The sequence below is a fragment of the Mytilus edulis genome, chromosome 3 (genome assembly GCF_963676685.1).
Source record: "Mytilus edulis chromosome 3, xbMytEdul2.2, whole genome shotgun sequence".
Lineage (NCBI taxonomy): Eukaryota > Metazoa > Mollusca > Bivalvia > Mytilida > Mytilidae > Mytilus > Mytilus edulis.
This window is the reverse complement of record NC_092346.1, coordinates 14977039-15000809: the sequence shown is the minus strand read 5'-3', so window position 1 is coordinate 15000809 and position 23771 is coordinate 14977039. Positions and strand designations below refer to the sequence as shown.

The 23771-nt window shown below is 32.2% G+C and overlaps 1 protein-coding gene and 1 long non-coding RNA gene across 3 annotated transcripts in view; both read left to right on the top strand.

Annotated features, from left to right (window-relative positions):
* The window catches only part of LOC139515881 (uncharacterized), a 112546-nt gene that overhangs the window by 43504 nt on the left and 45271 nt on the right, over positions 1-23771 (top strand). The gene's annotated exons all lie outside the window — the stretch shown is intronic.
* Positions 4220-22326, top strand: LOC139515865 (serine/threonine-protein phosphatase 4 regulatory subunit 3A-like). 2 transcript variants are annotated; one of them, XM_071305603.1, is made up of 17 exons: positions 4220-4314; positions 4447-4713; positions 5760-5815; positions 6067-6165; positions 6600-7253; positions 7800-7949; positions 8889-8933; positions 9326-9442; positions 10003-10057; positions 10737-10813; positions 12707-12809; positions 13274-13432; positions 14091-14260; positions 14780-14922; positions 15906-16093; positions 17061-17266; positions 17896-22326. In XM_071305603.1, exons 2-17 carry the CDS (start codon positions 4563-4565, stop codon positions 17995-17997), a joined length of 2475 nt encoding a protein of 824 aa, XP_071161704.1. In that variant the 5' UTR covers positions 4220-4314; positions 4447-4562; the 3' UTR covers positions 17998-22326. The 2 variants fall into 2 exon arrangements, with proteins under 2 accessions (XP_071161704.1, XP_071161703.1); XM_071305602.1 differs by having other exon boundaries at positions 10737-10840.

Below are 23771 nucleotides of genomic sequence, written 5' to 3'. Positions count from 1 at the left end.
ATTACCTTCTGTGATCAAGGGTCACGATTGTTGAAAAGTTGATCAAATGAATCAATCATCTCCTTTTGCTCTTTATCGTACGAGTCGTATTTAATAGTTAAGACTGTATAAGAGTGGATCTCATCCTCACAATTGTATCGATATTTGGCAATCAATCGTGATAAATCCTATCTATCTATCGTAACGATCGATTGTTTGCATTTTTTATTGGGCTGATTTAGTTGCTTTGTGGTAATTAATCGAGACCAATCGTTTCTATCGTTACGATCGAATGTTTGCAATTGTCATCAAGAATCACTATAGTATCAATCGTGTTTAATCAACTAGCTTCTTGTTTTCCAGACTATCGATCGTATCGATCTTATTTAATTGTTACGATCGTTCAATTCGACCAACTGTATCTTCTTGTTTTATGACTCACGATCGTATCATACGATCGTATTTAATCATCTCTTTTGTGATTTACCAGGATCTATCAATCGTCTTCAATCGTTACGATCGTTTTTGAGCTGATCAGTCCATTTCACTGTCTCTTTTCATTTCTAAGACTGTCGATCGTTTTGAATCGTTATGATCGTTTAAAAGTTTACAATTCGTTTCGTGTTTCTACCATGTCCACGATCTTTTCAATCGTAAAATCGTTGTTAAACTCAACCAACTGTCTCTTCTTGTTCGAGAGTTAATCTTTACGAATGTTAGAGAGCTGTTCATTCCAATCAACTTTTTCAATAGGTTTTAAGGGTAAAAGAGGGGCGAAAGATACCAGAGGAACATTCAAACTCATAAATCGATAATAGACTGACAACGCCATAGCTAAAAAAAGGATAAAGACAAACAGACAAACAATAGTACAAAGAAGTAACACAAAATAGAAAACTAAAGACTAAACAATCGTCGTATCAACCCCCCTCCCAACCCCCCCCCCCCCCCCAGGTTGACTGGGGAATAGATGGTCTTCCTCCGACCGGCAAAGTGGGGTGTCCGTTTGGCTGTGCGGAATGTACAAATTTGCAGCCACGTCCGGTTAGCATGGGGACGTTAAATCCGATGCCTTGTGAGAACTTCAATCCCGGAAGACTATATAACAGAACTTTGTTATTGTCCTGAATATGAATGAAATATTTGCAGCTGGACGTGATGCTACCAACTAGCAATCAATCAATCAATTAAATACAAAAGGTAGTGAAGGGCCTTGGTGGCCGAGTGGTCTATTAAAGTAGTTACTACTGTAATCACTAGCCAGTCAACACTGAGGTTGTGAGTTCAAACCCCGCTTGTGCAGGTGCACTCGACTTAAATCTCAATTGACTAGGATTGTCAGTTTTCCTATCTAAGGTCGGTGGTTTTCTCCGGGCACACCGGCTTCCTCCACCAATAAAAAGTGGCCGCCACGAAATAGCCTATAAATACGGTGCTCAAAAGGTAGTGTCCTATTACAAAGCACATCTTTAAGAGCAGGTATAACCGTTTAAAAAAGCACTTTAGTTTAAACAATATTTTATTCAAATAAATTGAATTGGATTGGGCAACAGGCATAGCCTATGTAAGGCCTCTCCATGCACTTGAGAGCACTTTGATATAATTGAGGATGACCAACATTGAAATAAATAATAATTACCATATTTATTCGTTTAAATATAACATACTTTAAATAAAATGTTCAAAATGTATGCTGGATGGCCATTTCACCTTTTCGCGTTTTCGAGTATTCACCTTTCAGTCACTTTGCAAACGCGAAATCGCAAAATCGAGAAATCCACAAATCAGGAAATCGGAAAATCGAGAAATCGAGAAATCGAGAGAGCAGAATAGATTGAGAAATTGAGAAATCCGGAATGCGGGAAATCAAGTAATGTAGAAATCGTAAACGCAGAAATCGAGAAATTATTTACCGTTTTCGCTACTTTTTTTTAATTCTCGAATTATAGATTTCGCAATTTCCTGATTTCGCAATTCCCTGGTTTCTCACTTTCTCAATTTCCCGAATTCCCTATTTCAGACGTTTCGCGTGAAAATAAATGGAGAAAACGTAAAAACTCGAAAAGGCGGAATGGCTGCATCCAGCCACCATAAAAATACATGGTGAGTTAATTGTATATATACGTCTGTCTCGATAAATACGTTCTTTTGGGAACAGGATATGGTTACCCTACGGATAACCTACGATGACCACCGATTTTGAATGGGGTTCGTAGGTGCTCCGGAGGGTTAATTATATCTGTTTCCCCATTAAGTAATAGTAATCGTAATATTGGAAAGGGTAGACATCGTAAATTATCCATTTGAAAAAGATTATAATCCCTCTGTATAAAAGGATTTGGGTGGGAGTGCTCCGTATGGTTTCAATCCTTGTTGTGTTTTGTAATCTATTGTTTGTCTTTTTATCATTTCTTGGGTTGTTGTTTTTTTTATTTGTTTTATTTGGTCATTTCTAGGTTTTGTTCTGGGTTTTTTTTATCATGACGTCGTCAGTTTGTTTTTGCTAGAATGATGAGTTTGAATTCATGTCCCTTTAATTCGTTATTTTTCGTCTCTCTTTTATTCCTATTCATATGTATTTTTACTGAATAAAGCATCTATAACAATTTAAAAATGTAAGTTGTAATCTAAGCTTTTTAACCAGTCCAGTAGCCACAACTTCGGTGCTGGCATGATTATTCGGATATTGTTTTGATTGCCCGAAATCTTGCTGTTATAAGATTTAGTCGGAAATAATTTCAATGTAAAAACATGTCTACTTCATGGTCCCTTCATGCAAAGCTCGGATTCCTTTTAAAGTTTTGGCTGTAAGGTCCTTTTGATTGATCAGGTCTTAAACGTTTGCATTAGGTTTCGGATTTTCAAATATTTAATTGAGGTCTGGAGCTGGCATGTCAGTTAACAGCTAGTAGTCTGTTGTTATTTGTGTATCATTGTCATTTTATTTATTTTGTTTTGTCTCATCTTCTGACATCGGACTCAGACTTCTCTTGAGATGAATTTTAATGTCTGTATTGTTATGCGTTTAATTTTCTACATTGGCTAGAGGTATAGGGGGAGGGTTGAGATCTCATAAACACGTTTAACCCCGCCGCAATTTTGTACCTGTCCCAAGTCAGGAGCCTCTTGCTTTTGTTAGTCTTGTATGATTTTTAATTTTAGTTTCTTGTGTATAATTCGGAGTTTAGTATGACGACCATTATCAGGCTGTACTAGTATACATATTTTTTAAGGGGCAAGCTGAAGGACGCCTACGGGTGCGGGAGTTTCTCGCTACATTGAAGACCCATTGGTGGCCTTTGGCTGTTGTATACTCAATGGTCGGGTTGTTGTCGCTTTGACACATTCCCCATTTCCTTTCTCAATTTTATTGCTTAGAGCATCACTGAAAAGCTAGGCATTATAATTTTCAAAATGCGAATATGGTGCAGTAAAATTGGTACCGTTTACATTTAAATAATTACATTAGATGTATGATTCATTATAATACGTTATTCTGATTGGCTAACTGCACATCAAGTGCTATGCCTGAAACAATTGCATTAGACAATAAAATTTATCATTCATGACGACACGAGGTCCCACAAAAAAGTGCACAGGTGAATTAAATGAAAACTTGATAAAAATCGTGTTTTCATGATCTTAGCTAAAAAAATGTAATTATAAGTATTGAATGCTTCTTTTTGTAACTTTATAGGGTTGTAAAAGCGTTGACCGTGCGCATATTTCCGCGCTTCATAAAAAATGTACTTCGGTCAACGCTTTTACACCCCAATAAATTTACAAAAAGCAGCATTCAATTCTTAAATAACAACACATACAATATTAAGACACATAGGACATATACAGCACACACAATAGACAATATAGAGACAGCTCAGTATATTGCATAAGTATAAGCAAAGTTCATATATATAAAAGCAAGCACAAGCAATTAAAGCACTAAACTAGATTATAGATCATTATAAGCACATGCAAAGCAGACAAATAAATAAGCTAAACTAGTTCTCAAAATAGCATGAAAAACATGAAATTTCAAAGCGTATACATTTTTGTTTCAATTTAGAAATTTAGTAATAAAAATATACTATAGATAATACGGTATGTGTTTTTTTATATTGTTGAAGGTCATATGGTGATATGTAGTTTTTATATTTTTCCTTTTGTATATTTGATAGCAGAAAGAAATTCCGGTAAATAAAATCGCATCCTATACCGATATTGATTTTGAAAAAAATTACGAAAAACCGTGTAACAAATTTTGGAAACCCCAATTTGACTAAACACATTCAAGATGGCGGACCAATTGATTGCTCGACATTATGTTTACCAAATGTAAATTTACAAAATAGATGATATTTTAAAATAATCAGTTTATTGGTATTTGGCAATAATATTTTTCGGACAGTTCTGAATGAACTGTCGATCTTTGAAATGCAATACTAATTCGCTCATCGATAATTTCAGGTGATGTGAGTACGCGGTCCAGATTGCCTTCGTGTGGATTATCTAATAGTACAAAGGATTTCAGCATACATTAAACTATACCAATAAGTTTAATCGACACATAATAGCATACAGAAATGGCGGACACAACAAGCACTCGTAGACGGGTGAAATTGTACATGTTAAACGAAGAACGCCAGTGGGATGATCAAGGCACCGGGCATGTGTCCTCCATTTTTGTTGAAAGATTGAAAGGAATGTCACTTCAAGTGCGATCTGAGACGGATGGTTAGTTTCTAAATCTTCATCATTTGATCACTGTAAAATTGTATTCATTGCCATTCCTAAACAATACAAGTTTATTTCTTGAGACCCCACAAGGGTCAATGACCTTTAGATTCAATCATAAATTCAGTTTCATCAGCATACTTAAAAATTCAATGAAACAAAGTTAAAATATCATTATATAAAACAAGGATGATATGACCGTGTACATTTTTGGTCTAATTAATTCTGTAAAGGCTAGCAAAGGGTAGTTTTTTTTTAATTTTCTCTGTTGATCCAGAAAAATATTACAACAAAAAAGGTACATGTGTACAAGACATAAATAATTTGTTGCTATTTATATGCATACTTGCTTCCTGCAGCATATGACAGCCATGTATGATGAAATACAAAAGTATGACAATTTTTTGAAAAGCCTGAATATTATTGATAAGGGTTTAAACCTCACAACCCTATTTCATATACATGTTAGGCCCCAAAAAATATATGTCTGTTTAGGGTTACCCTGACCGACCCTAATTTGAGTTCCGACCCTAAGCTATTTTATTACCGTCGTAAAGTGAAAAATAAACTGAACTCATGTTTAAAGTGAAGATAGTGTTGCCTGATACATCCCAATGTTCATAATCATGAATATGATAGCTGTTTTAAGGAAATTCGCGACTCGTGATGAAATAAACATTTTGCACAATTTTTTCCCCAATCAAAAACAAAGGGAAATAATCCAATTATAAAATTACGGGTAAACTAGGCCCATGATCAACTCTGACCACGACAAGACGAAACGGCACTCAAAATCATGTAACAAAAAATAAAATGAAAATATCGACATACCTACCCTATTTTTTTTTAAAGCACGTAACCTTAAACAGACACACATATATTTTTTTGGCCTAATAACCAAGAGCAAGTCCAAGTTGGTTGTTTTTTCCAAATGTATTTAAACAAATAAATACAGGCTATATTTTATTCTCCTGAATAAGCACATGTTGTTCAAGCCCCAAGACTTATATTTGCAGTAACAATGGAATTTGTTTTATTTATTACAGGAACTGTTCTCTTGGAGTCAAAGATTCAGCCTGATACCATGTACCAGAAACAACAGGTAATGGCACAATTTGTGACAGGTTGATCAAAATTGCCATCAATTTCTTTCTTTTGTCAAACACAAAACATGATAAACAAAATTAGACAAAAAAGAGGTTATACATGCTGGTTTAAAGTGGCTAAGACTCAGTAAGACCATAACATCTTATATACAAAATTTGAAATTTCTTAGTAGGATGTGTGACTGACAGCATGTGAGGTTATTGTTGTTTTACACTAACAGCACTTGACATATTATATACATTTTAGGAAACCTTGATAGTATGGTCAGAAGCAGCTAACTATGACTTGGCATTAAGTTTCCAGGAACAAGCTGGTTGCCTTGAGATTTGGAGGAAAATTTGCCAGGTAAAACATGTCTCAATACAGTTTTAGAATGAGTAGATAGCTTATATTACAAGTTCGAGTTCAAAATAGTGCAAGTTAAGCAAACAATATTGGCAATGGGGACATTAAGTGTTACCCTGGACGTTCTGTCAGTCTTTTGGTCCCATTTTTGTTATCACAATAATTTAAGTTTTTCTCATCCAAGTTTTATGAAACTCATACACAATAGTAAGAACCGCAATATTCAGAATGAGTTCAAATCTGGCAGTGTCAGAGCCCTTACTGTTCTGGAGTTATGCTCCTTTTTAAACTTAAAAAAATTGTGAAGTTTAAACAAGGACATTTTATCAAAATTCTGATTCTGAAGGAAAAAAAACCTTAAATTTTAATAAAGCATCTCCAATTTTTTTTTTATTAAATAATTTATGTAATGTATGTGATTGTAAATTTTTCAGGTACAAGGAAAAGATCCATCAGTGGACATTACACAAGATTGTTTGATCGACCATGGTGAACATGATGAAGAATTTCAGGAAGACAGCACTATAGAAGACGCCCCAGACGCTGCTCAGGAGATAGAGTTACCACCCTGTGAACTAAGCAAACTAGAGGAGATATGGAACATATTTACAGAGTCATCTATTCAATCTACACCCATACGCAAAGAAAAACTCTCAATGGCTATTGAAAACAGTGGCTATATCAAAAAATTACTGGATCTGTTTCACATGTGTGAGGATTTAGATAACATGGAAGGACTTCATCATTTGTATGAAATATTTAAGAATATATTTTTATTGAACAGAAACGAACTATTTGAGATCATGTTCTCAGAGGAAACAATATTCGATGTGATAGGAGTGTTAGAACATCAGCCATCATCGCCACAACCATCACAACACAGAACATATTTAAAGGAGACGGCAAAGTTTAAACAAGTTGTGCCGATGACAAACAAGGAACTTTTAAATAAGATCCACCAGACATATCGTGTACAGTACATACAGGACGTCATCTTACCAACGCCCTCTGTGTTCGAGGAGAATCATTTATCTTCATTAACGTCATTTATATTCTTTAACAAAGTAGAGATTGTCAGTATGATACAGGTTAGTGAGTGCATTGACGTTAGAATTTGGCATGGTAGCCCACAGCTTAAATATGGTAGCCATTATATATAGTTCTATACATTGTACAAGAATAATAGAAAGTTTAGTAGCTCACATCAAATATTAGGTGACATCTGTAAGTGGGCCATTGCTTATTTCAAACCCTGTGGTATTATTTCAAAATGTTATTACATGTAAGGATTCTTATGAAGGGGAATATGGAGAATCATCTATGGTATTTCCTCTAATAGTTGGGACTATCACACTCGCATTATTTTGGTGATATTTTCCTAAGCAACTACTTCTTATTTCTTCAGCACCTTTTGGCTTCACAGCGATGAGTTGTAATTTGTGAGCATTTTTTTTATCTGTCTGACACCTTTTATGTTTTTGCTGATACTTTTATTTTTTGATAAAAGGAATATCATCAACCTTCCATGCTTACGAGTACAAGTAATGAATTGTTATGAAATTATGATTGTATTTTGTAGACTAAGATCATTGAAATGGTATAGATTTATTTATATCTTTTGTCTGATTTTGTAGGAAGATGAGAAGTTTTTATCATCACTGTTTACACAGTTGACAAGTGACGACACAGAGGAAGCTGTCAGACGGGATTTAGTGCTATTTTTGAAAGAATTCTGTACATTTTCACAAACACTGCAACAAGATAGCAGAGAATCATTTTTCAAGGTACAGTGTTCACAATGTGATTCAGTTAATACAATCTCTTGCTGGTGTTGAGTTTGTAGAGTGAATCACTGTAAAATCTTTGATTCCAATTGACGAGCCTAGCATATAACATCTAATATTAAATCATAAATTCAGAGGAGATTTTTTTAGAAATCACCCGCAATCAACAGCATTTACTATTAAAAAAGTCCTTACTGAGAGTTTTGTTTTGCAGAATTATTCAGAACCATTAAAATAAAGTACACTAAAATCATGATATAATACAGTTTCTAACAATTGTCAATGCAATCCAACAACACAACAAAAACAAAAAAAGACATCTATTTATTTCGTCACATGTACCCTTGTTCTGTAGAAAGACTTCCTTGCACAGACGAAAGACATTTTTTGAACATAAAAATATTAATTACATTATGATTTCCAATGAGGATAAAGCTGTTAATTACAAACATTTAACATGTTTAAATAAGGAAACAAACATATGACAAAAACAAAGAAATTGTAGAAAGAATACCAATAAAACCATTCTTCTTTTTGATTGTGTAAGTTTTGACCAGAAGTTGATTATTGTTTGATAAATGTTTTTATGCACCATTAATGGGGATTATGTTTTCTGGTCTGTGCGTCCGTCCGTCTGTTAGTTCATCCATTCGTTCGTCTGTCCTGCTTTAGGTTAAAGTTTTTGGTCAAGGTAGTTTTTGATGAAGTTGAGGTCCAATCAACTTGAAACTTGGTACACATGTTCCCTATGATATGATCTTTCTAATTTTAATGCGAAATTAGAGATTTTACCCAATTTTCACGGTTCACTGAACATAGAAAATGATAGTGCAGACGGGGCATCCATGTACTTGGGACACATTCTTGTTTGATAATATTTCATGGTGAGCTGCAAGGGAAAAATTTATTGTTGTCATTTTTTGTTTCTATTCATTTCAGACATTGTCATCTTTTGGTGTTTTATCAGCTATAGAAGTCATATTAGTAAGTATCTGTATAAATTATGTAGTATGCATCTACATTTTGAAAAAAAATGATAGGTGTGTGAGCACTTGAATGTCTGAAAGATATCATGGTTTAACAATGTTTAGTATTCAAGTAAAATAAAGTTCATGAAATGAGAGCTGGTCTCATATTCATATTTGATTTAAATATTTTTATCATTATACATTTGAAAAAAAACACTCAATCACCATCATACCATGAAATCATTGCTCTGTGGAAAGATAAAAAGTTTTTGTTTTGGTCAATTTTTCAGTTGCTGTAGAAAGAAATTATAATATTTATACATAAAGAGAGATGTAATAAATTTCTATAATATTAAGTAACTTGTCAGATGCGATAAGTAATAATATGTATATTTCTTTTAATTTAAGGGACTGGATGATCCACAAATTAAATCAGCTGCAATAGACATATTTTCATACATTGTTGAGTTCAGCCCATCTACTGTCAGAGAATTCATTATGAAGGAAGGCCAGAAACAGGATGATGTAAGTTTGAATGACAGGCTCCACATATAAAGCTGGCATAAAAACCTTGTAATTTCAAGTTAGAGTAGCATATAAAAAAATAACTATTTAAGTTTGACAAACTTCCTTTATAAAGTGTCAGTTATATACAGGATGATGCAAGTTTGAGTGACAGAATTCTCATATAAAGGGTAGCCTATAACACAGAACGATTTAAGTTTGACAAACTCACTTTATAAAGGTTCAGTTTAACTCAGTTACAAACAGGACTATACAAGTCTTAGTGACAGGCTTCTTTTGCACAGGGTCAATTTAAAAAGAAGACCATTAGAGTTTGAATGTTATGCTTCTGTTACACAGTGGCACATTTTAATAGGATAACAAAAGTAATATCATAAATATTTGAATATTCCAAAATTGTTTCCTCCCTTTGAATTGAAAGCATTTTTGTTTACTGCCTATATAGATTTTTTTTTAGGTTGATTTGAACTTAATAGAATGCGTATGATAATAGTGATTTCATAAAAATAAAGTTGTCTTTTAAGGGATCTTAGATTAAATGTATTTGTTTTGTATTGTAGGATGATTTACTGGTTAATCTGGTGATAGATCAGATGATTAATGATCCAGATCCAGGTAAGTTAACACTACAAATCATTGTTGCCTAGGGGTATCTAGTGTCCAGTTCTGTTGGTAATCAATGTTTTAGTCAGTGAAATCAAAAGTTGTTTGAACTGTGTACTTGTAACCAAACTTTGGAATGCTAAATTGTACAAACATTTGAGGGAATCAAAACTACAAGAATCAGATAGGACATCCAAAACTGTCTATATCAAAATAGCCTGATGGAAGTGCGATAATAATACAGTAATAAGAAAACTAAAACTGAATGTTGCATGTAATTAAAAAGAGTTCATATTATCTTATCCCTTATATTTTCTAATCAATGATAATGTGATTTTGTCATGAGTAAATCTGAATTTAAAATTCTGAAAAAAATCTGAATTTTCTGGGAAACCATAAATCAGAGACCAGTGTATAAAAACTCATTATCCAATTTACCCAATAAAATTGAAATTCAAAGGTTAACAATACAGGGGATTTATTTCCATTATACAAAATTGCATTGGTATCAGAAGTTTGAAGTGGGGTGAAATGTAACAAAAACAATGTTCAAAGTAGCTTTACCTGTAAATTTGATACATGTAGTCTTTGTACTTTCTGATTTAAAATTTCTTTCAGTGAAGTTTTTAAGTATTTTGTCAATTTCCAGAATTGCACATGTTGTTTTAATTTGTTCTGTTTTATGTTGTAGAGCTGGGAGGTGCATTACAGTTGATGGGTGTTCTCAAACTACTGATAGACCCAGAAAACATGATAGCTACATCAAATGTAAGCCTAAATGCTTACTACTTCAATGTATGTTTGTCTTCATTCTAAGTCATTCTAGAATAACTGAACAAAGCTAGGTGAAAAGCATCTTTTTATCTACTTGGAGTAAAGTATTCATGTAGGTTAGACTAAAGATATATCCCAGCAAGCCTGAAATTTTATATTTATGAATTGCCTTGAACTTTGTTGCTATTGGCATAGACTAAATGGTAAACAAGGGCTGATTTAATCATATCTGTTCCAAGTAAAGGATACAATGTATAAAATTCTTGTATTTTGTAAATTTGCATAGTTGTTTTTTTTATGAAAGCCTGATTCATTTTATAGCCAGTCTTAATTGAGTGTTTCCACTCGAAAATGTCCATAAATTTGAATTGTTTTACAGTTAAAAGTTTCTTGAATATCCAGACAAAATCCTAATTTGTTTTTAGTATATATTTAAGGCATCTGGTCAGTTATTCTAGAAACATTCTTGTCACTAAAATAGTTTGTGTCACATCATCAGAAAAGTTCTTACAGTATCATATAATATCATCGTAACTTTCCTATATTATTGATTTATTTGTACATGTGGGATGATACTCAGATACCAATTTCTCTGTTAGGGGTTTAAGAATTCCAGGAGTTTGATTACTGAAGGAAACACACATTTTTATTTACTTTTGATTTGAGAAAATGAACAAAACAAAGAAATTTAGAACACCTGGAAACAGCATTTTTTTCTTCAAATAAGAATTGATATCTTCATAAAAATGAATTAAACCACAGTTTTGTCATGTTACGCAAAATGAAATTAAATTCTGATTTAAAAGGGGAAAAGTTTATTTCTGATTAATCTGAATGAATTTGATAATTTCATTCCTCATTGCTTATCATCCACATTTACTGAAAAAAAAGTCAACTTACTTAACTAATACAAAAGTGATTTGTGTTGCAAGTAATAAAATCTTGTTTTAACTGCTTTTAAAAATGTGCCAACCAGTGAACCAAATTTGAACCAATTAATACAGGTTTAAATGATAATCATAATTGCCAATAATCATGGCTATCAAAACTATTAGAAAAAACATGGCTGTCAAAACAACAAGAATAAACATGAACCATTTTATATGTGAACAAAATGTCAAATGGTAAATTATACTTAATTGTACCTCTGACAGCTAATTCAAAGCAGAATAATGTTTTTTCATTCAAGAGCCTGCAGTCAAGCCAGTCATTAGGTTTCTTTGTTGTAATTGAAAACTACTACATGTTTGTCTTGCATTGAAAGGGTTTATGACAATCTGGGTGTTTATTTACATTGATTACATATGATTATCTAGATGTGTGTTTTTGTTTGGGTTGCATGAACGATTGCACACCTATTGAAGTTGTGCAATTCTTCCCTTTATGAAGTTGTTTATCCATATTTTCATATTTTTATGCATCTTCATTATAGGCCATTTTTCATGGTTTAAGAACAGTTCTGTGCAACCCGACTGTTTGAGTCTATGATCCATTTTTGAAAAGAAACATGAATGGAGTCATCATGGATCATAAAATGCTGTGATTCTTTAAAATTTTAGAATCAACCCATTGACATGCTAAAAATAAGTCTTGCTCCAAATCTTTTGCAACAACTAGTCTGAAGACCAGTATTCTGTCATTTTTCTTATGTGCTTATTCAAAGTTTTGTACATACTTACTAGTCCAAATATAATTATACTAGTCAGTTATTGGAATAGTGTCCAATAGAACATGTCTTGACATCTGCTTATTATCATATGGCATCAACAATATACACGTGTCAATACAATATGTCCAACTCCTATTTGTTTGTTTTGTCTGTAAGAATAAGCTTGCGATTTACAGACAAACACAAAGAGTTTTACTAGTGTTCTTGTTTATTTACAGAAAACTGAGAAGTCTGAATTCTTAGTGTTCTTCTACAAACACAGCATGCATGTGTTAACGGCACCATTATATGCCAACACATCTGAGGGACGCTTGAGTAAAGGTGAGTAAATTGTGTATGTGATGATAGATCTTGTAACCCTGCCAATCATATTGCAGTTAAGCTTTTTATACCAACCAAAATTCCAACTAGACGATTTTTCTGTAATTTCTAATGTATTTGACTTGTTATCTCAAAAATATGGAAAAAATTTCAGATGTAGTGAGAAATGCTCAATAAATAGTGCTTGACCTTAAAAACAGTAGTTGAGGAATAAACCTCTGTTGTGTTTATATTCCTGTTTAATATGTGTTCAAAACTATCAAAATCGAAATATAATTCTGAAAATTAAGTCTTTGGCTGTTGGAAATTAAGTTTACAAAACTAAACCATTTAACCAACTAACCTGTGACTAATTTAAAAAAAAATGTTTTAAATGAAAACTTAACTTTTTTAATTTGCACTTTGCAGATATTTCTATCTGTAAGATTAAAAATATTAAAAATATTATAAATGTTATTTTGTAGATGACTTCCAGTCAGCACAGCTACAATCCTTGATCTTAGAGCTGTTAACATTTTGTATAGAGCACCATACATTCCACATCAAAAACTACATTATTAGTAAAGATTTATTAAGAAGAGTTTTACTGTTGTTAAAGTCACGTCACAGGTTTCTGGCATTATGTAAGTAATACATTAATTAAGAATAGTTCTTTTGTTGTTGAAGTCGCAGCACAGGTTTCTGACCTTGTCAAAGTAAAAATAGATGTATTTATTTATTTGTATACACCTGATAATTAACTGGTTTTTGAATGCATTGAATTAGACACATCTTCACCCATATCAAATATTATGGGTATATAAGATTTGTTTTTTTAACACCCATCTATCATAGAAAAGTATTTGTAGATGGTTTTTAAGGCCACAAGGTTTGCTGGAATTGTGTTATATATATAGATCATGGAAGTAGGAAAAAGGATGCAATGAATTAATGAACAGTCACAATAAAGAAAATTAAAAAAAAAAAAACTATATATAAAGATGTTGAAAGCAGATTAGGGCTATTCCAGAAAATACTATGTCCCCCCCAGGGACGGCACTTTTTTTTAACCCCCACCACCCACAGAAATAAAATTTAATTAGAACAGCACTCCCTTTGCATTTTGGTATTTCAAATACAACCACCCACATAATATTTTAAAAAATTGCCTTCCCTGGGGGGGACATAGTATTTTCTGGAACAGCCCTTAGTTCTTTATATGCATTTTGATCACGAATTAAAAGCTAATTTTTCATAGACCTTTTGAAAAACATAGTTAAAAGTGACCTTTTTTTTTTTCAGGTGCATTAAGATTTATGCGTAAAATTGTTGGAATTAAAGACGATTTTTACTACAGATATATCATCAAAGGAAGTTTATTTAAACCAATCGTAGAAGCTTTTATAGAAAATGGCACAAGATATAATCTCTTTAACTCTGCAATCATTGAATTATTTGAATTCATTAAAATGGTAAGACATTTTTAATGAAATAGTAATATCGGCAAAGAAGTGGTCATTTTATTGCATACAAGAATTTTTTATGGATTTACTTGAATTTATGGACGACTTTTTGCTTGATTTTACTAATTGCAAAATTTGGCTTATAGTATTATAAATGACTGAATTTTTTTCCAGGGATGACGAGAACCTCTTTTGGTTATAGTTTTAAACCACAGTTCAAATATTAAAGAACGTTTATGTATTCATATCAAAAAGAAGATGTGGTATGATTGTCAATGAGACAACTCTTCACAAGAGACCTAATGACACAGAAATTAACAACTATAGGTCACTGCACAGCCTTCAACAATGAGCAAAGCCCATGTCATACTATGAAAGTGTTCAGCAAGTTAGATATTTTAGAATCTTGTTTTTAGAAAAATTTTCAAAACAATTAGTTATAACTTGCATCCAATCCTATAGTTTATTTAGACAATAAAATATGTTTAGACAAATTGTTGATGTTAACTGTACATATTTGTTTTTCAGGAGGATATCAAGTCTCTCTGTGCTCACATAGTAGAAACACACATGAAAGAATTAGAGAGTGTAAATTATGTTAGTACATTTAATTCCCTCAAGATGAGATACGAACAACAGCAAGACGGCCTCAAGGACAAATTATTTGAAAGGTATGTTGATAAAACAATATTAGAAAAGAGATTTTTAAAAAGTGCCTGTCATTTAATTGTAATGTTCAAGGTATTGGGAATTGGGCAAAGCCATAAGCCAATCTTTTTCTCCAAAAATACCTCAAAGTTGTTGAAGAAGATAATAAAAAAAAAAACTGGTTGAAATTAAAGTCAGGAATTTTAGTATGAAAAATTTAAGCCTAGAATGATTTAAACTTGGGTTGAAAGAAATAGTAGTAAAAAATGATTCCCGCTGACATGCATAACACTTCCCAAGTTAAAATCCTAGGTATCCTTGCTTAGATGGGTCATACAGAGATCTAGTATACTGTAAATTCAGAAATTATTGCGAGGTTTATATGAATGCGAATACTAATGTGACTGGTTGAGTATCTCAATGATGAGAACTCACATTCTGAGTATATATAGCTTTTCCTAAAATCCCAAATAATTAATCTCGCATTTTTGTTCAATCTTCAGTAAATGCATGCAATAATTTATGAAGTTACAGTAACTAACTTGTACTATCATGAACGTGTATTATGGCTATGTATTAAAACGAGGAGATGTTGTATAATTGCCAATGAGACAACTATCCACCAGAGTTCAATTGAAGTCTTAAGTAAGCAATTATAGGCCACTGAACGGCCTTCATTATGGAGAAATTATGGCTTTGTATCTATAATAAATCTATGGTATTAAGGGTTCTGGATATTTTGGTGTATATAATGCTCAAAACCATAGATTTATAAAAAGAAATACAGATACAAAGCCATAATTTCTCCTTATTGACAGCTGTACAGTGAAATATCGGGGATCAGTTGGTGATTGATTGCTTAACATTCAGTGATATTATATGCATATTAAGCAAGGTCTGAACATCAAAATGGCTAGGTTAATTAACAAAAACTCCAATTGATAATATTGGTATTATTGAATTGTGATTTTAGTACTTGCTGACTTAACATTATGTTTATCTTTAGTACATCAGTGTTACGGAATCATCGATATCGACGAGATGCTAGGACACTAGAAGAAGAAGAAGAAATGTGGTTTGATGAAGACGATGAAACAGAGGACTTAGATTCCATGGTCCCTGTTTCTGATGTATTAAGATCTAGCTTAGATGCAGATTTTGACCATATAAACAGATATATAGGCAGTAGAAAAGGTAATGTCACTATCACCTAATATAAGTTATAAGTGGTTAGAAGTCCAGAATATTTTTTTTAAGATAAAATAATTTTACCTACCTAACTTCCTTATATATTATTTTTTGGCTGATGAAACAAGTATATATATTTTGTCTCGGCATACCACAACTTACATATTCAATAAGTTGATTGAAAATAACCTTCAGTGAGTTTTTGGTATGATAGTTGAAAGTTTCAGTAAATGCGGACAACAGAAGAATCTGTTCGTTATAGACATAGAAACATGTAACACAAATTGACAGTTACTAAAAACTTATTTGAATTTCCAATGTTCTTGAAACACTTAAACTGGAATGTACGCTGCAACATGAAAAAGTACACTTTTTGCGCATTCGATTTGGAAGGGTTCTGCAAATTGTTCCAACCCTCAAAAATATTGCAGGTTAATTAAAATTTTAAAAAATTACCGTGTGCACGACTTTCTACTTATGCGTTATATATATAAGAAAAATAACACATTTTTATTTTGAGTTTCTTCCTCCTACAACCATAAAATGCATTGATTTTCTATTTATAAAAAAATTAGGGTCAGTTGTCCAACCTCCACCCTTTTTCATGACAATTTTAAATTTTCAAAGTGTTAATGCTATACTATCTGATTATAATACAGATCCTGGCCATGCTTTGATTACAAGGATCTGACAACACTCTGCTTTTATTTCTGTTTTAAAGATTTTTTAGGATCCTCTGATTTGGTTGGAACAATACATACCTTCAAAAATTTGAAGGTAGAAATTTCATTGGCTGATGTAATTATTATCAGATCAGAAAGTATTACAGAATGTTGTCAGATCCTTGTAAGGGAATCCTAGGTGCTGGATCTGTATTGTAATAAGATTGGTAGATATAGATTTGTCGTGCCAGTAGATATCTTAAGTCTTTTTAGATCCATCAAAAGAATGCATGTTTATATATATTTTACAGTTAATAAAGACCAGTCGAGAGAATCACCACCAAGGTTATTTAATAACAGATCAACATGTATAAACATTAACCTCAGAAACAACAGTCCAAACACAAGTCCAGTGGGTAGTCCTGCTACATCACCGACTGGTAGTCCAACTATACCATGTCCTACTCCAAACTCATCACCAATTACACCTTCAGAAAAGGCATTAGCTGCCAAAAGGGTGAGTTACAATCATTGAAACAAATATACAACCAATAGAATAACCTCAAATGTCAAACTGGTGAAGTCGAAATTACTCAAAACAATTCAGTATCAGAAAATGCAAAAGATGTGCAAGTTTTGTTTAAAATTTAATTCAAAGCTCAGAGATTAAAAGTGTCAAAAAAGGGTTTTTAAACAAAACGAACGGGAATCAATATAATTAATCCTTGTTTATATATATATGATAAAAGACTAGTTTATATTGCCAGCTAGAATTATATGTGAGAAAAGAACTGAGGTTTTTATTTCTAGATAGAACATTGTAGAATGTATATGCCATGGTAAAAAAAAACAGTGTTTTTCTATTGGTGTTTATCACCTAGATATTTATTGAAAGGTCTTCCCCAGTGAGCTTCTCAGCATTTTTTTTAAGGAGATATCATTAATTGTATTGATTACTTGCAATGCATTCATACATACACATGAAAGACAATTTCAGCACTACATCAATATTTAAATACTATGAACAAACCCTATATAATTCTGAAATGTAACAAAGTCACTAAAATTGTTAATGTTATTATTTATATGAGCCCGCCTTAATATCTCATCTGATTGTTTTAAAATTTGTTTATTTGATGTTAACAGGCTGGTTTAGTGGGACTAGTGGACTACCCCGATGAAGACTCTGACGAAGAAGAAGAGGATTCAGAAACCCCCACAGCTAAACGTCCACGACTGGCAACGTAGTGATATAACATAGTGATAGAAAGACTTCTACGACTTAGCTAGCCGAGACTGTGTCTCTGAGAATGGTGCTAGATTACCTGTGATTTAAGGGTCCAGAGAAAAGCCCCCGAATGATGGCTGTGGTTTGTGCCAATAAAGGACTGCCTTTGAAGTGACGTCTGACCCTTGATGGGTAAACGGCTGGGATCATCATGTCATGTTTTATCAGAATGAAGTTAAATATCTGATCTCAATACTTTCATTATCATATTACTCTCCGGTAACTAGATTATGAGGTTGTTAACTCAATACTGCCCATGAAACTAGTGTACCACTTTTTTTTTCAAGTGATAATAGAATAAGAATGAATTGAAAAGAATAGATTTGAAAATCAAAAATATCTTCCCCTTTTAATATGGGTAAATAATGATAAGTGATTAGTATCGCCCTCTCGCTGTAATTATTTATGTATTTATTTATTATATCATTCAGTTGATATCCGTCCTTTTTAAGAGTTCTCTTATTTCACATTATGCCAAAATTGCTACCATGAATTAATTCTTTATATTGAACTCTAAACTTGTCATTGCATTTGTACAATTATTAGCATTTAAGTATTTCTGTAAGTCATGTTTCATTTATATGTACAAAGCACACATTAAGTAATGTATTGTTACGGTTGAGTAACATTTAATAGGAAAAATTTGACATGTACTTTTGGTCTGAAATGAGAGTAAAACCAAAATAATTCAATTTATGTGCTGAACATGAATAAATGAGGAAGACTTCTTAAAGTTATTAATCATTATTTGGTTAATACTGTAATAAAATGCTTAAAATGGCCCTATTTTGATCTTTATTCTGAAATGGCATATTTGAACCATTGAAGAATAGAATTTGTCAAACATAGGAAAATTCCTTCATAGATCTGAAAAATTGTCTTTTTGTTTGTGCATGTTATATTTTTTAACATAAAATTTATAAAGTATTTTTGTTCAAATGCTGATATTGTTTGTAAAATGTATATGACAGAGTCACTCTTAAAAGTATTTTTTGACCATTAAAGATAGTATTATATGTCATCTTCTACATGAAAGTTAATTTAAAAAACCGAAATATATATATATATATATCCCTGTTCAAAACTGATTAGACTAAAATTAACTAAAATTAGACACAAAATAAAGAACAAAAATAATTCTAGCAACTCTACTGGTTGTGAACTTGTGTAGATACCAAGAGAAAAATGATGCAGAACTCTTTTTTAGGGAGATAATTGTAGCAATCTGAATGAAAACAGGTGTTCAACTATATAAATACATGTATATACTGATGTTTTTCATCATGATCTGTAGACACACTTCAATGTATTGATTACTGAGATAATACTGTTTGATTGTCTGTGAATGTTTTGGGTGTGTTGTATTTCATTCTATTGTCAATATATGTTTCCATGTTTTATAAAAAAAAAAAGGTCATTGCCAACTTTCCCTTTTCCTGCAGAATTAATTTTGAGAAGTTGGAAGTAATATACATAGGATTTTAGTATTGAAGAGTCTGAAAAGTATACAATTTTACAACTACATGCAATCAAAATACTGTTCAACGCTATTCATTGTTGTGACACTTCTACTAAGATGGAAATATTTCAAGGATTTAAAAATTATATATAAGATGAGGCATTGACAGGCACTTATAATTAATTAACTTGCATCTGAAATACAAAGCTTTTCACTCATTGACACTTATATTTGATTGAATGTCTTTCCTATTTATATTTAGATAGAAATTTTTCAATAGTTGAAAAAAATTGTATTTTAACCATCTGGAAGCAATTAGCACAATGTACAAATTAAAACTATGAAATGAGAATTGTATTGAAAGTTAAGACCTTTAATGGGAAATTGATCTTACCTTTAGTTCTTAATATCATTAATCATCTAGTAAACTTTTCGACTGGCAAATATTCAGTTACACATGGATAATTCACTTTTTGTGTCTCAATATAATTTTTCAGCTAAAGAAAATTTATTTTAATTTTAAACTTGACTTTATCAAAAGGATAGTGAAATGAAGCAGCAAAGATTTGCTTCAGTTTTATGTGAGGTTATTTTTCTATGAAAGTTGTTGCAGAGCTAGAAGGTATTAAATCATGAAGATATTTTTGTCATTTGATTGTTGAATTGACTTTTTATACGACCGCAAAATTTTTGTGCGTTCATATAATGGTATGATGTTGTCTGCGTCGTCGTCTGAAAGACACGTTTAGTGTCCCAACAATAACTTTAGTTTAAATGAATGGATCTCTATGAAATTTTATAAAAAGGTTCAATACCTCAAAAGGAAGGTTGGGATTGATTTTGGGGATAATGGTCCAAACCGTTTTGGAAAAAGGGGCCCAAAACAAGTATTTTTCTACTTTCAGTATATCAACTTGTGTAAAAGTATTTCAATTGCTCTGAAATTTTACCACAATGTTTAATACCATATTTAAAGGGTTTGGATTCATTTTGGGGGTTATGGTCCCAAAGGTTTAGGAATTACAGGCCAGAAATAAGCATTTTTTTTTAGTTTTCAAACAATAACTTGTGTAAGTGTGTGAATCTCTCTGAAATTATACCACAAATTTCCATACCATGAAGGGATGATTAGTATTGACTTTGGGGGGTTATGGCTCAAAATGATTTGGAATTAGGGGCGAAAAAAAGGGAAAATTAGGTTTTTTGGTCAATGGACAATTAAGACAATTTAAAAGCAGTGTAAGGAAGGTAACTTAAAAACATTTAACATACAATGTTGGATATGTTTGGATTTACCTCCATTACACTATTTGTAGATTATGTAGAATGAAATGTCAGGTTTTGGACTAATTGCAAAAAAAAAGGGGGTGTAGTAGTTTTCAATTTTCAAAAAAAGTTTGAAGAAGAAATCTTTAATTGCACAATATTGCCCAATAGATGTGTAAGATCTTGACATTTGTTTTGTGTCAGAAACTCAAATTATGTCAAAAATTTTATCACAATCCAAACTCAGAGCTGTATCAAGCTTGAATGTTGTGTCCATACTTGCCCCAACTGTTCATGGTTCGACCCCTGCTGTCATATAAAGCTGCGTCCTGCGTGGCACCTGGTTATTACATGTAACTATTAAAAGAATGGTAAGCTACAGGGAAAATAACTTGAGATCACAATAATACTCCAACACATTGAAAGGGTAATGGCATAAATGTGATTATTGGGGACATTTACTTGTGATAACCATAAACATCAATATTTTAATCAGTTTTAATTGTTTGATTAAGGGTTGAATCTTGTTTATTGTACACAGTCATACCACTGCTAGATTGTAAACTTCTGGTTAAAGGTTTTAGATCAAGTTGAGCAATTTCTTAGTTAAGGTCGATTGATAGCATGAGATATGAAAGGTTGTGAAATTTTCTGTACTCCATTTAAGTTAATGATATACAAAACACTTACCAATTCAAGACAAACATTTAAAGAGAGGAGGGAAATAAGGTTTAATGTGAAGTAAATTCTGAAGCAATTTCATTTGAAAGTCAACCAGAGAATATTCCTGTATTATATATTGAGTCAAATTATAGGTTTAACAAAATTATCATGTTAAAAAAAAACACTATCAAATCATCAATATTTAGTTTTGTATTCCTGCCATCTAATATCAAGGTCAAACTAACTGGGGTATTTCCAAAAGAACTTAATCTATCTTTGACATTTCATTTACTCTATCTGTAATGGGGTTTCTTTTTGACAGTTCCGACCACCAGCACTGATTTATATGAGCTTAACCTAGTACTGAATTTGTTCATTATATAAAATATATTGATTTGAAGCCCCTTAGTACTTACAAATATCAGTATTTGATTTAAATTAGTTCTGAATATCACAATAATACAGGATGGCATTAATTTTCCCCATATTGGGATTGTATCATTAATAGCAGTACAAAGTATTCCAGTCTTTTTATGTATGCTAAGACCTCAGTCACTTACAGTACTTAAAACATCTAGTATCGAATCTATTACACAAGATCTGAATACCAAGCATCTCTTAGGAAAATAAAAATGGCTACTGAACAAGTTTAAATACTTGACTCTTCTTAATAACAGCTATCAATGGGAAGTATAAAGTATTTTAGTATTGAGAACACCATTGTACAACTTCAGGCAGCATGAAAAGGAATTATTTTTGGCATGAAATGGTGCATGCTCTGTTTTATTGTACATAACCATACACATAAAGTCAGCATTTTATCAAATGAAATTTTTATTATAATGTAAAACATGTTGAATTATATGAAAAAACAAAAAAAATAAATGCAACATGAAACAGATTTTGATTTATTTCTTGTTATTGCCTTCAGAATACCAGTGAGAGTTGGAGAGATATGATGATTCATTATGACCTCATTGTTGAAGTATTTGGTATATCATGTTGCGTTCATCTGTTAAGTTTTATGAAATCTTGAGATGTCATTCGTCTTTTCCTGCATTGAAATTCTGTCCTGATTATTAATCTGAAAGGCCCTTTTCATAACAGACTTTGATATGACCAAAAGGACAAATATTTAAGTACCAACCTAAAGATCTAAAGATGGACCATGGATATCTTGAATACTGTTTTTTTAGTCATTCAAGCAAATGAGGTTGTACTTTTTGTCTTAAAATTTTTGCAGTTTCAAATTATTTTATTATAAATGCTGTCCAGGTCATAAAAAGTAAAATAATAAATACATGAACTCCAAGGAAAATTCAAAATCTAAAGTCCCTAATCAAAAGGCAAAACACATTGAAACGAATGGATAGCGATTGTCATATTCCAGACTTGGTACAGGCATGTTTTTGTGTAGAAAATGGTGGATTAAACCTGGTTTTATAGCTAATTAAACCTCTCACTTGTATGCCAGTTGCACAAACAATATCTGTCAATGCTTGATTGATAAAAAAGAGTCAATTAACCTTAAGATTACTGTGTCAAAGGTCACACAACAATTCAGACTAAAATATGGGCAACAGTTCAGAATATATGTAATGTCTTGATGTATGTACAACATTTACCAAACTAAGTTAAAATTGCACCTTGGAAAGAACAATACTTCTGATTATTATGTCGGAAGTTTAAGGGTCAAGGTCACCAGTGAAAATGAAGTTACTTATGCATGTTTTCAGCCCTGGATCAAAGATTTACCAATCTGGTTGAGAATGCAGGTAGAACTTTTGGCAAATATATGGTTTCTTGGTGACATTTCAAGTCTTGTGTCCAAACTTGACAATAGGTTCATATGAAAGAACAAAACCCTATAGATGTCAATTGTCATGGTCATTTTGCCAATAAATAGAATGGATATTTTGGACAAGTTTTCTTACTGTGTGATATTTTTTTGAGACCTGAAACAATTCTTTCGTAGAGGTAAGAGAAGGACCCTGGTGATTTTGAGGCAGTTGTGGATCCCGAACTTTTCATAAGGGGGTCCCTCTGACTGACCTAAAAGGTGGGGGTGGCGTTCCAGTCATGCTTTAGTGATTCGCTATATAATCAACCAAATTTTTCCCACAAAAGGGGGACCAATGAGCTCCCCTGGATCCGCCTATGTTTTGAGGTCACCAAATTAATGAAGGACAGAGCAGCATTTATTAGACTTTATTTTATACATTTTTCTGGTTTTCATATTTCTTCAACATGCATCCAATCAGCACCAAAGAATTTTTATGATATCCCTTTGCTGGGGTGAAGTTCAGGGCAGTGCTTTTACAACCAACTCGGGTATGATGTTGAAAG

Bases quoted from the DNA above. Each gene is read 5' to 3' on its own strand.
- LOC139515865 (XM_071305602.1), top strand. From the start codon at position 4,563: ATGGCGGACACAACAAGCACTCGTAGACGGGTGAAATTGTACATGTTA. The intron at 7,950-8,888 runs GTACAGTGTTCA...TATTCATTTCAG, and splicing joins GCAGAGAATCATTTTTCAAG to ACATTGTCATCTTTTGGTGT. The intron at 9,443-10,002 runs GTAAGTTTGAAT...TTTGTATTGTAG, and splicing joins AAGGCCAGAAACAGGATGAT to GATGATTTACTGGTTAATCT.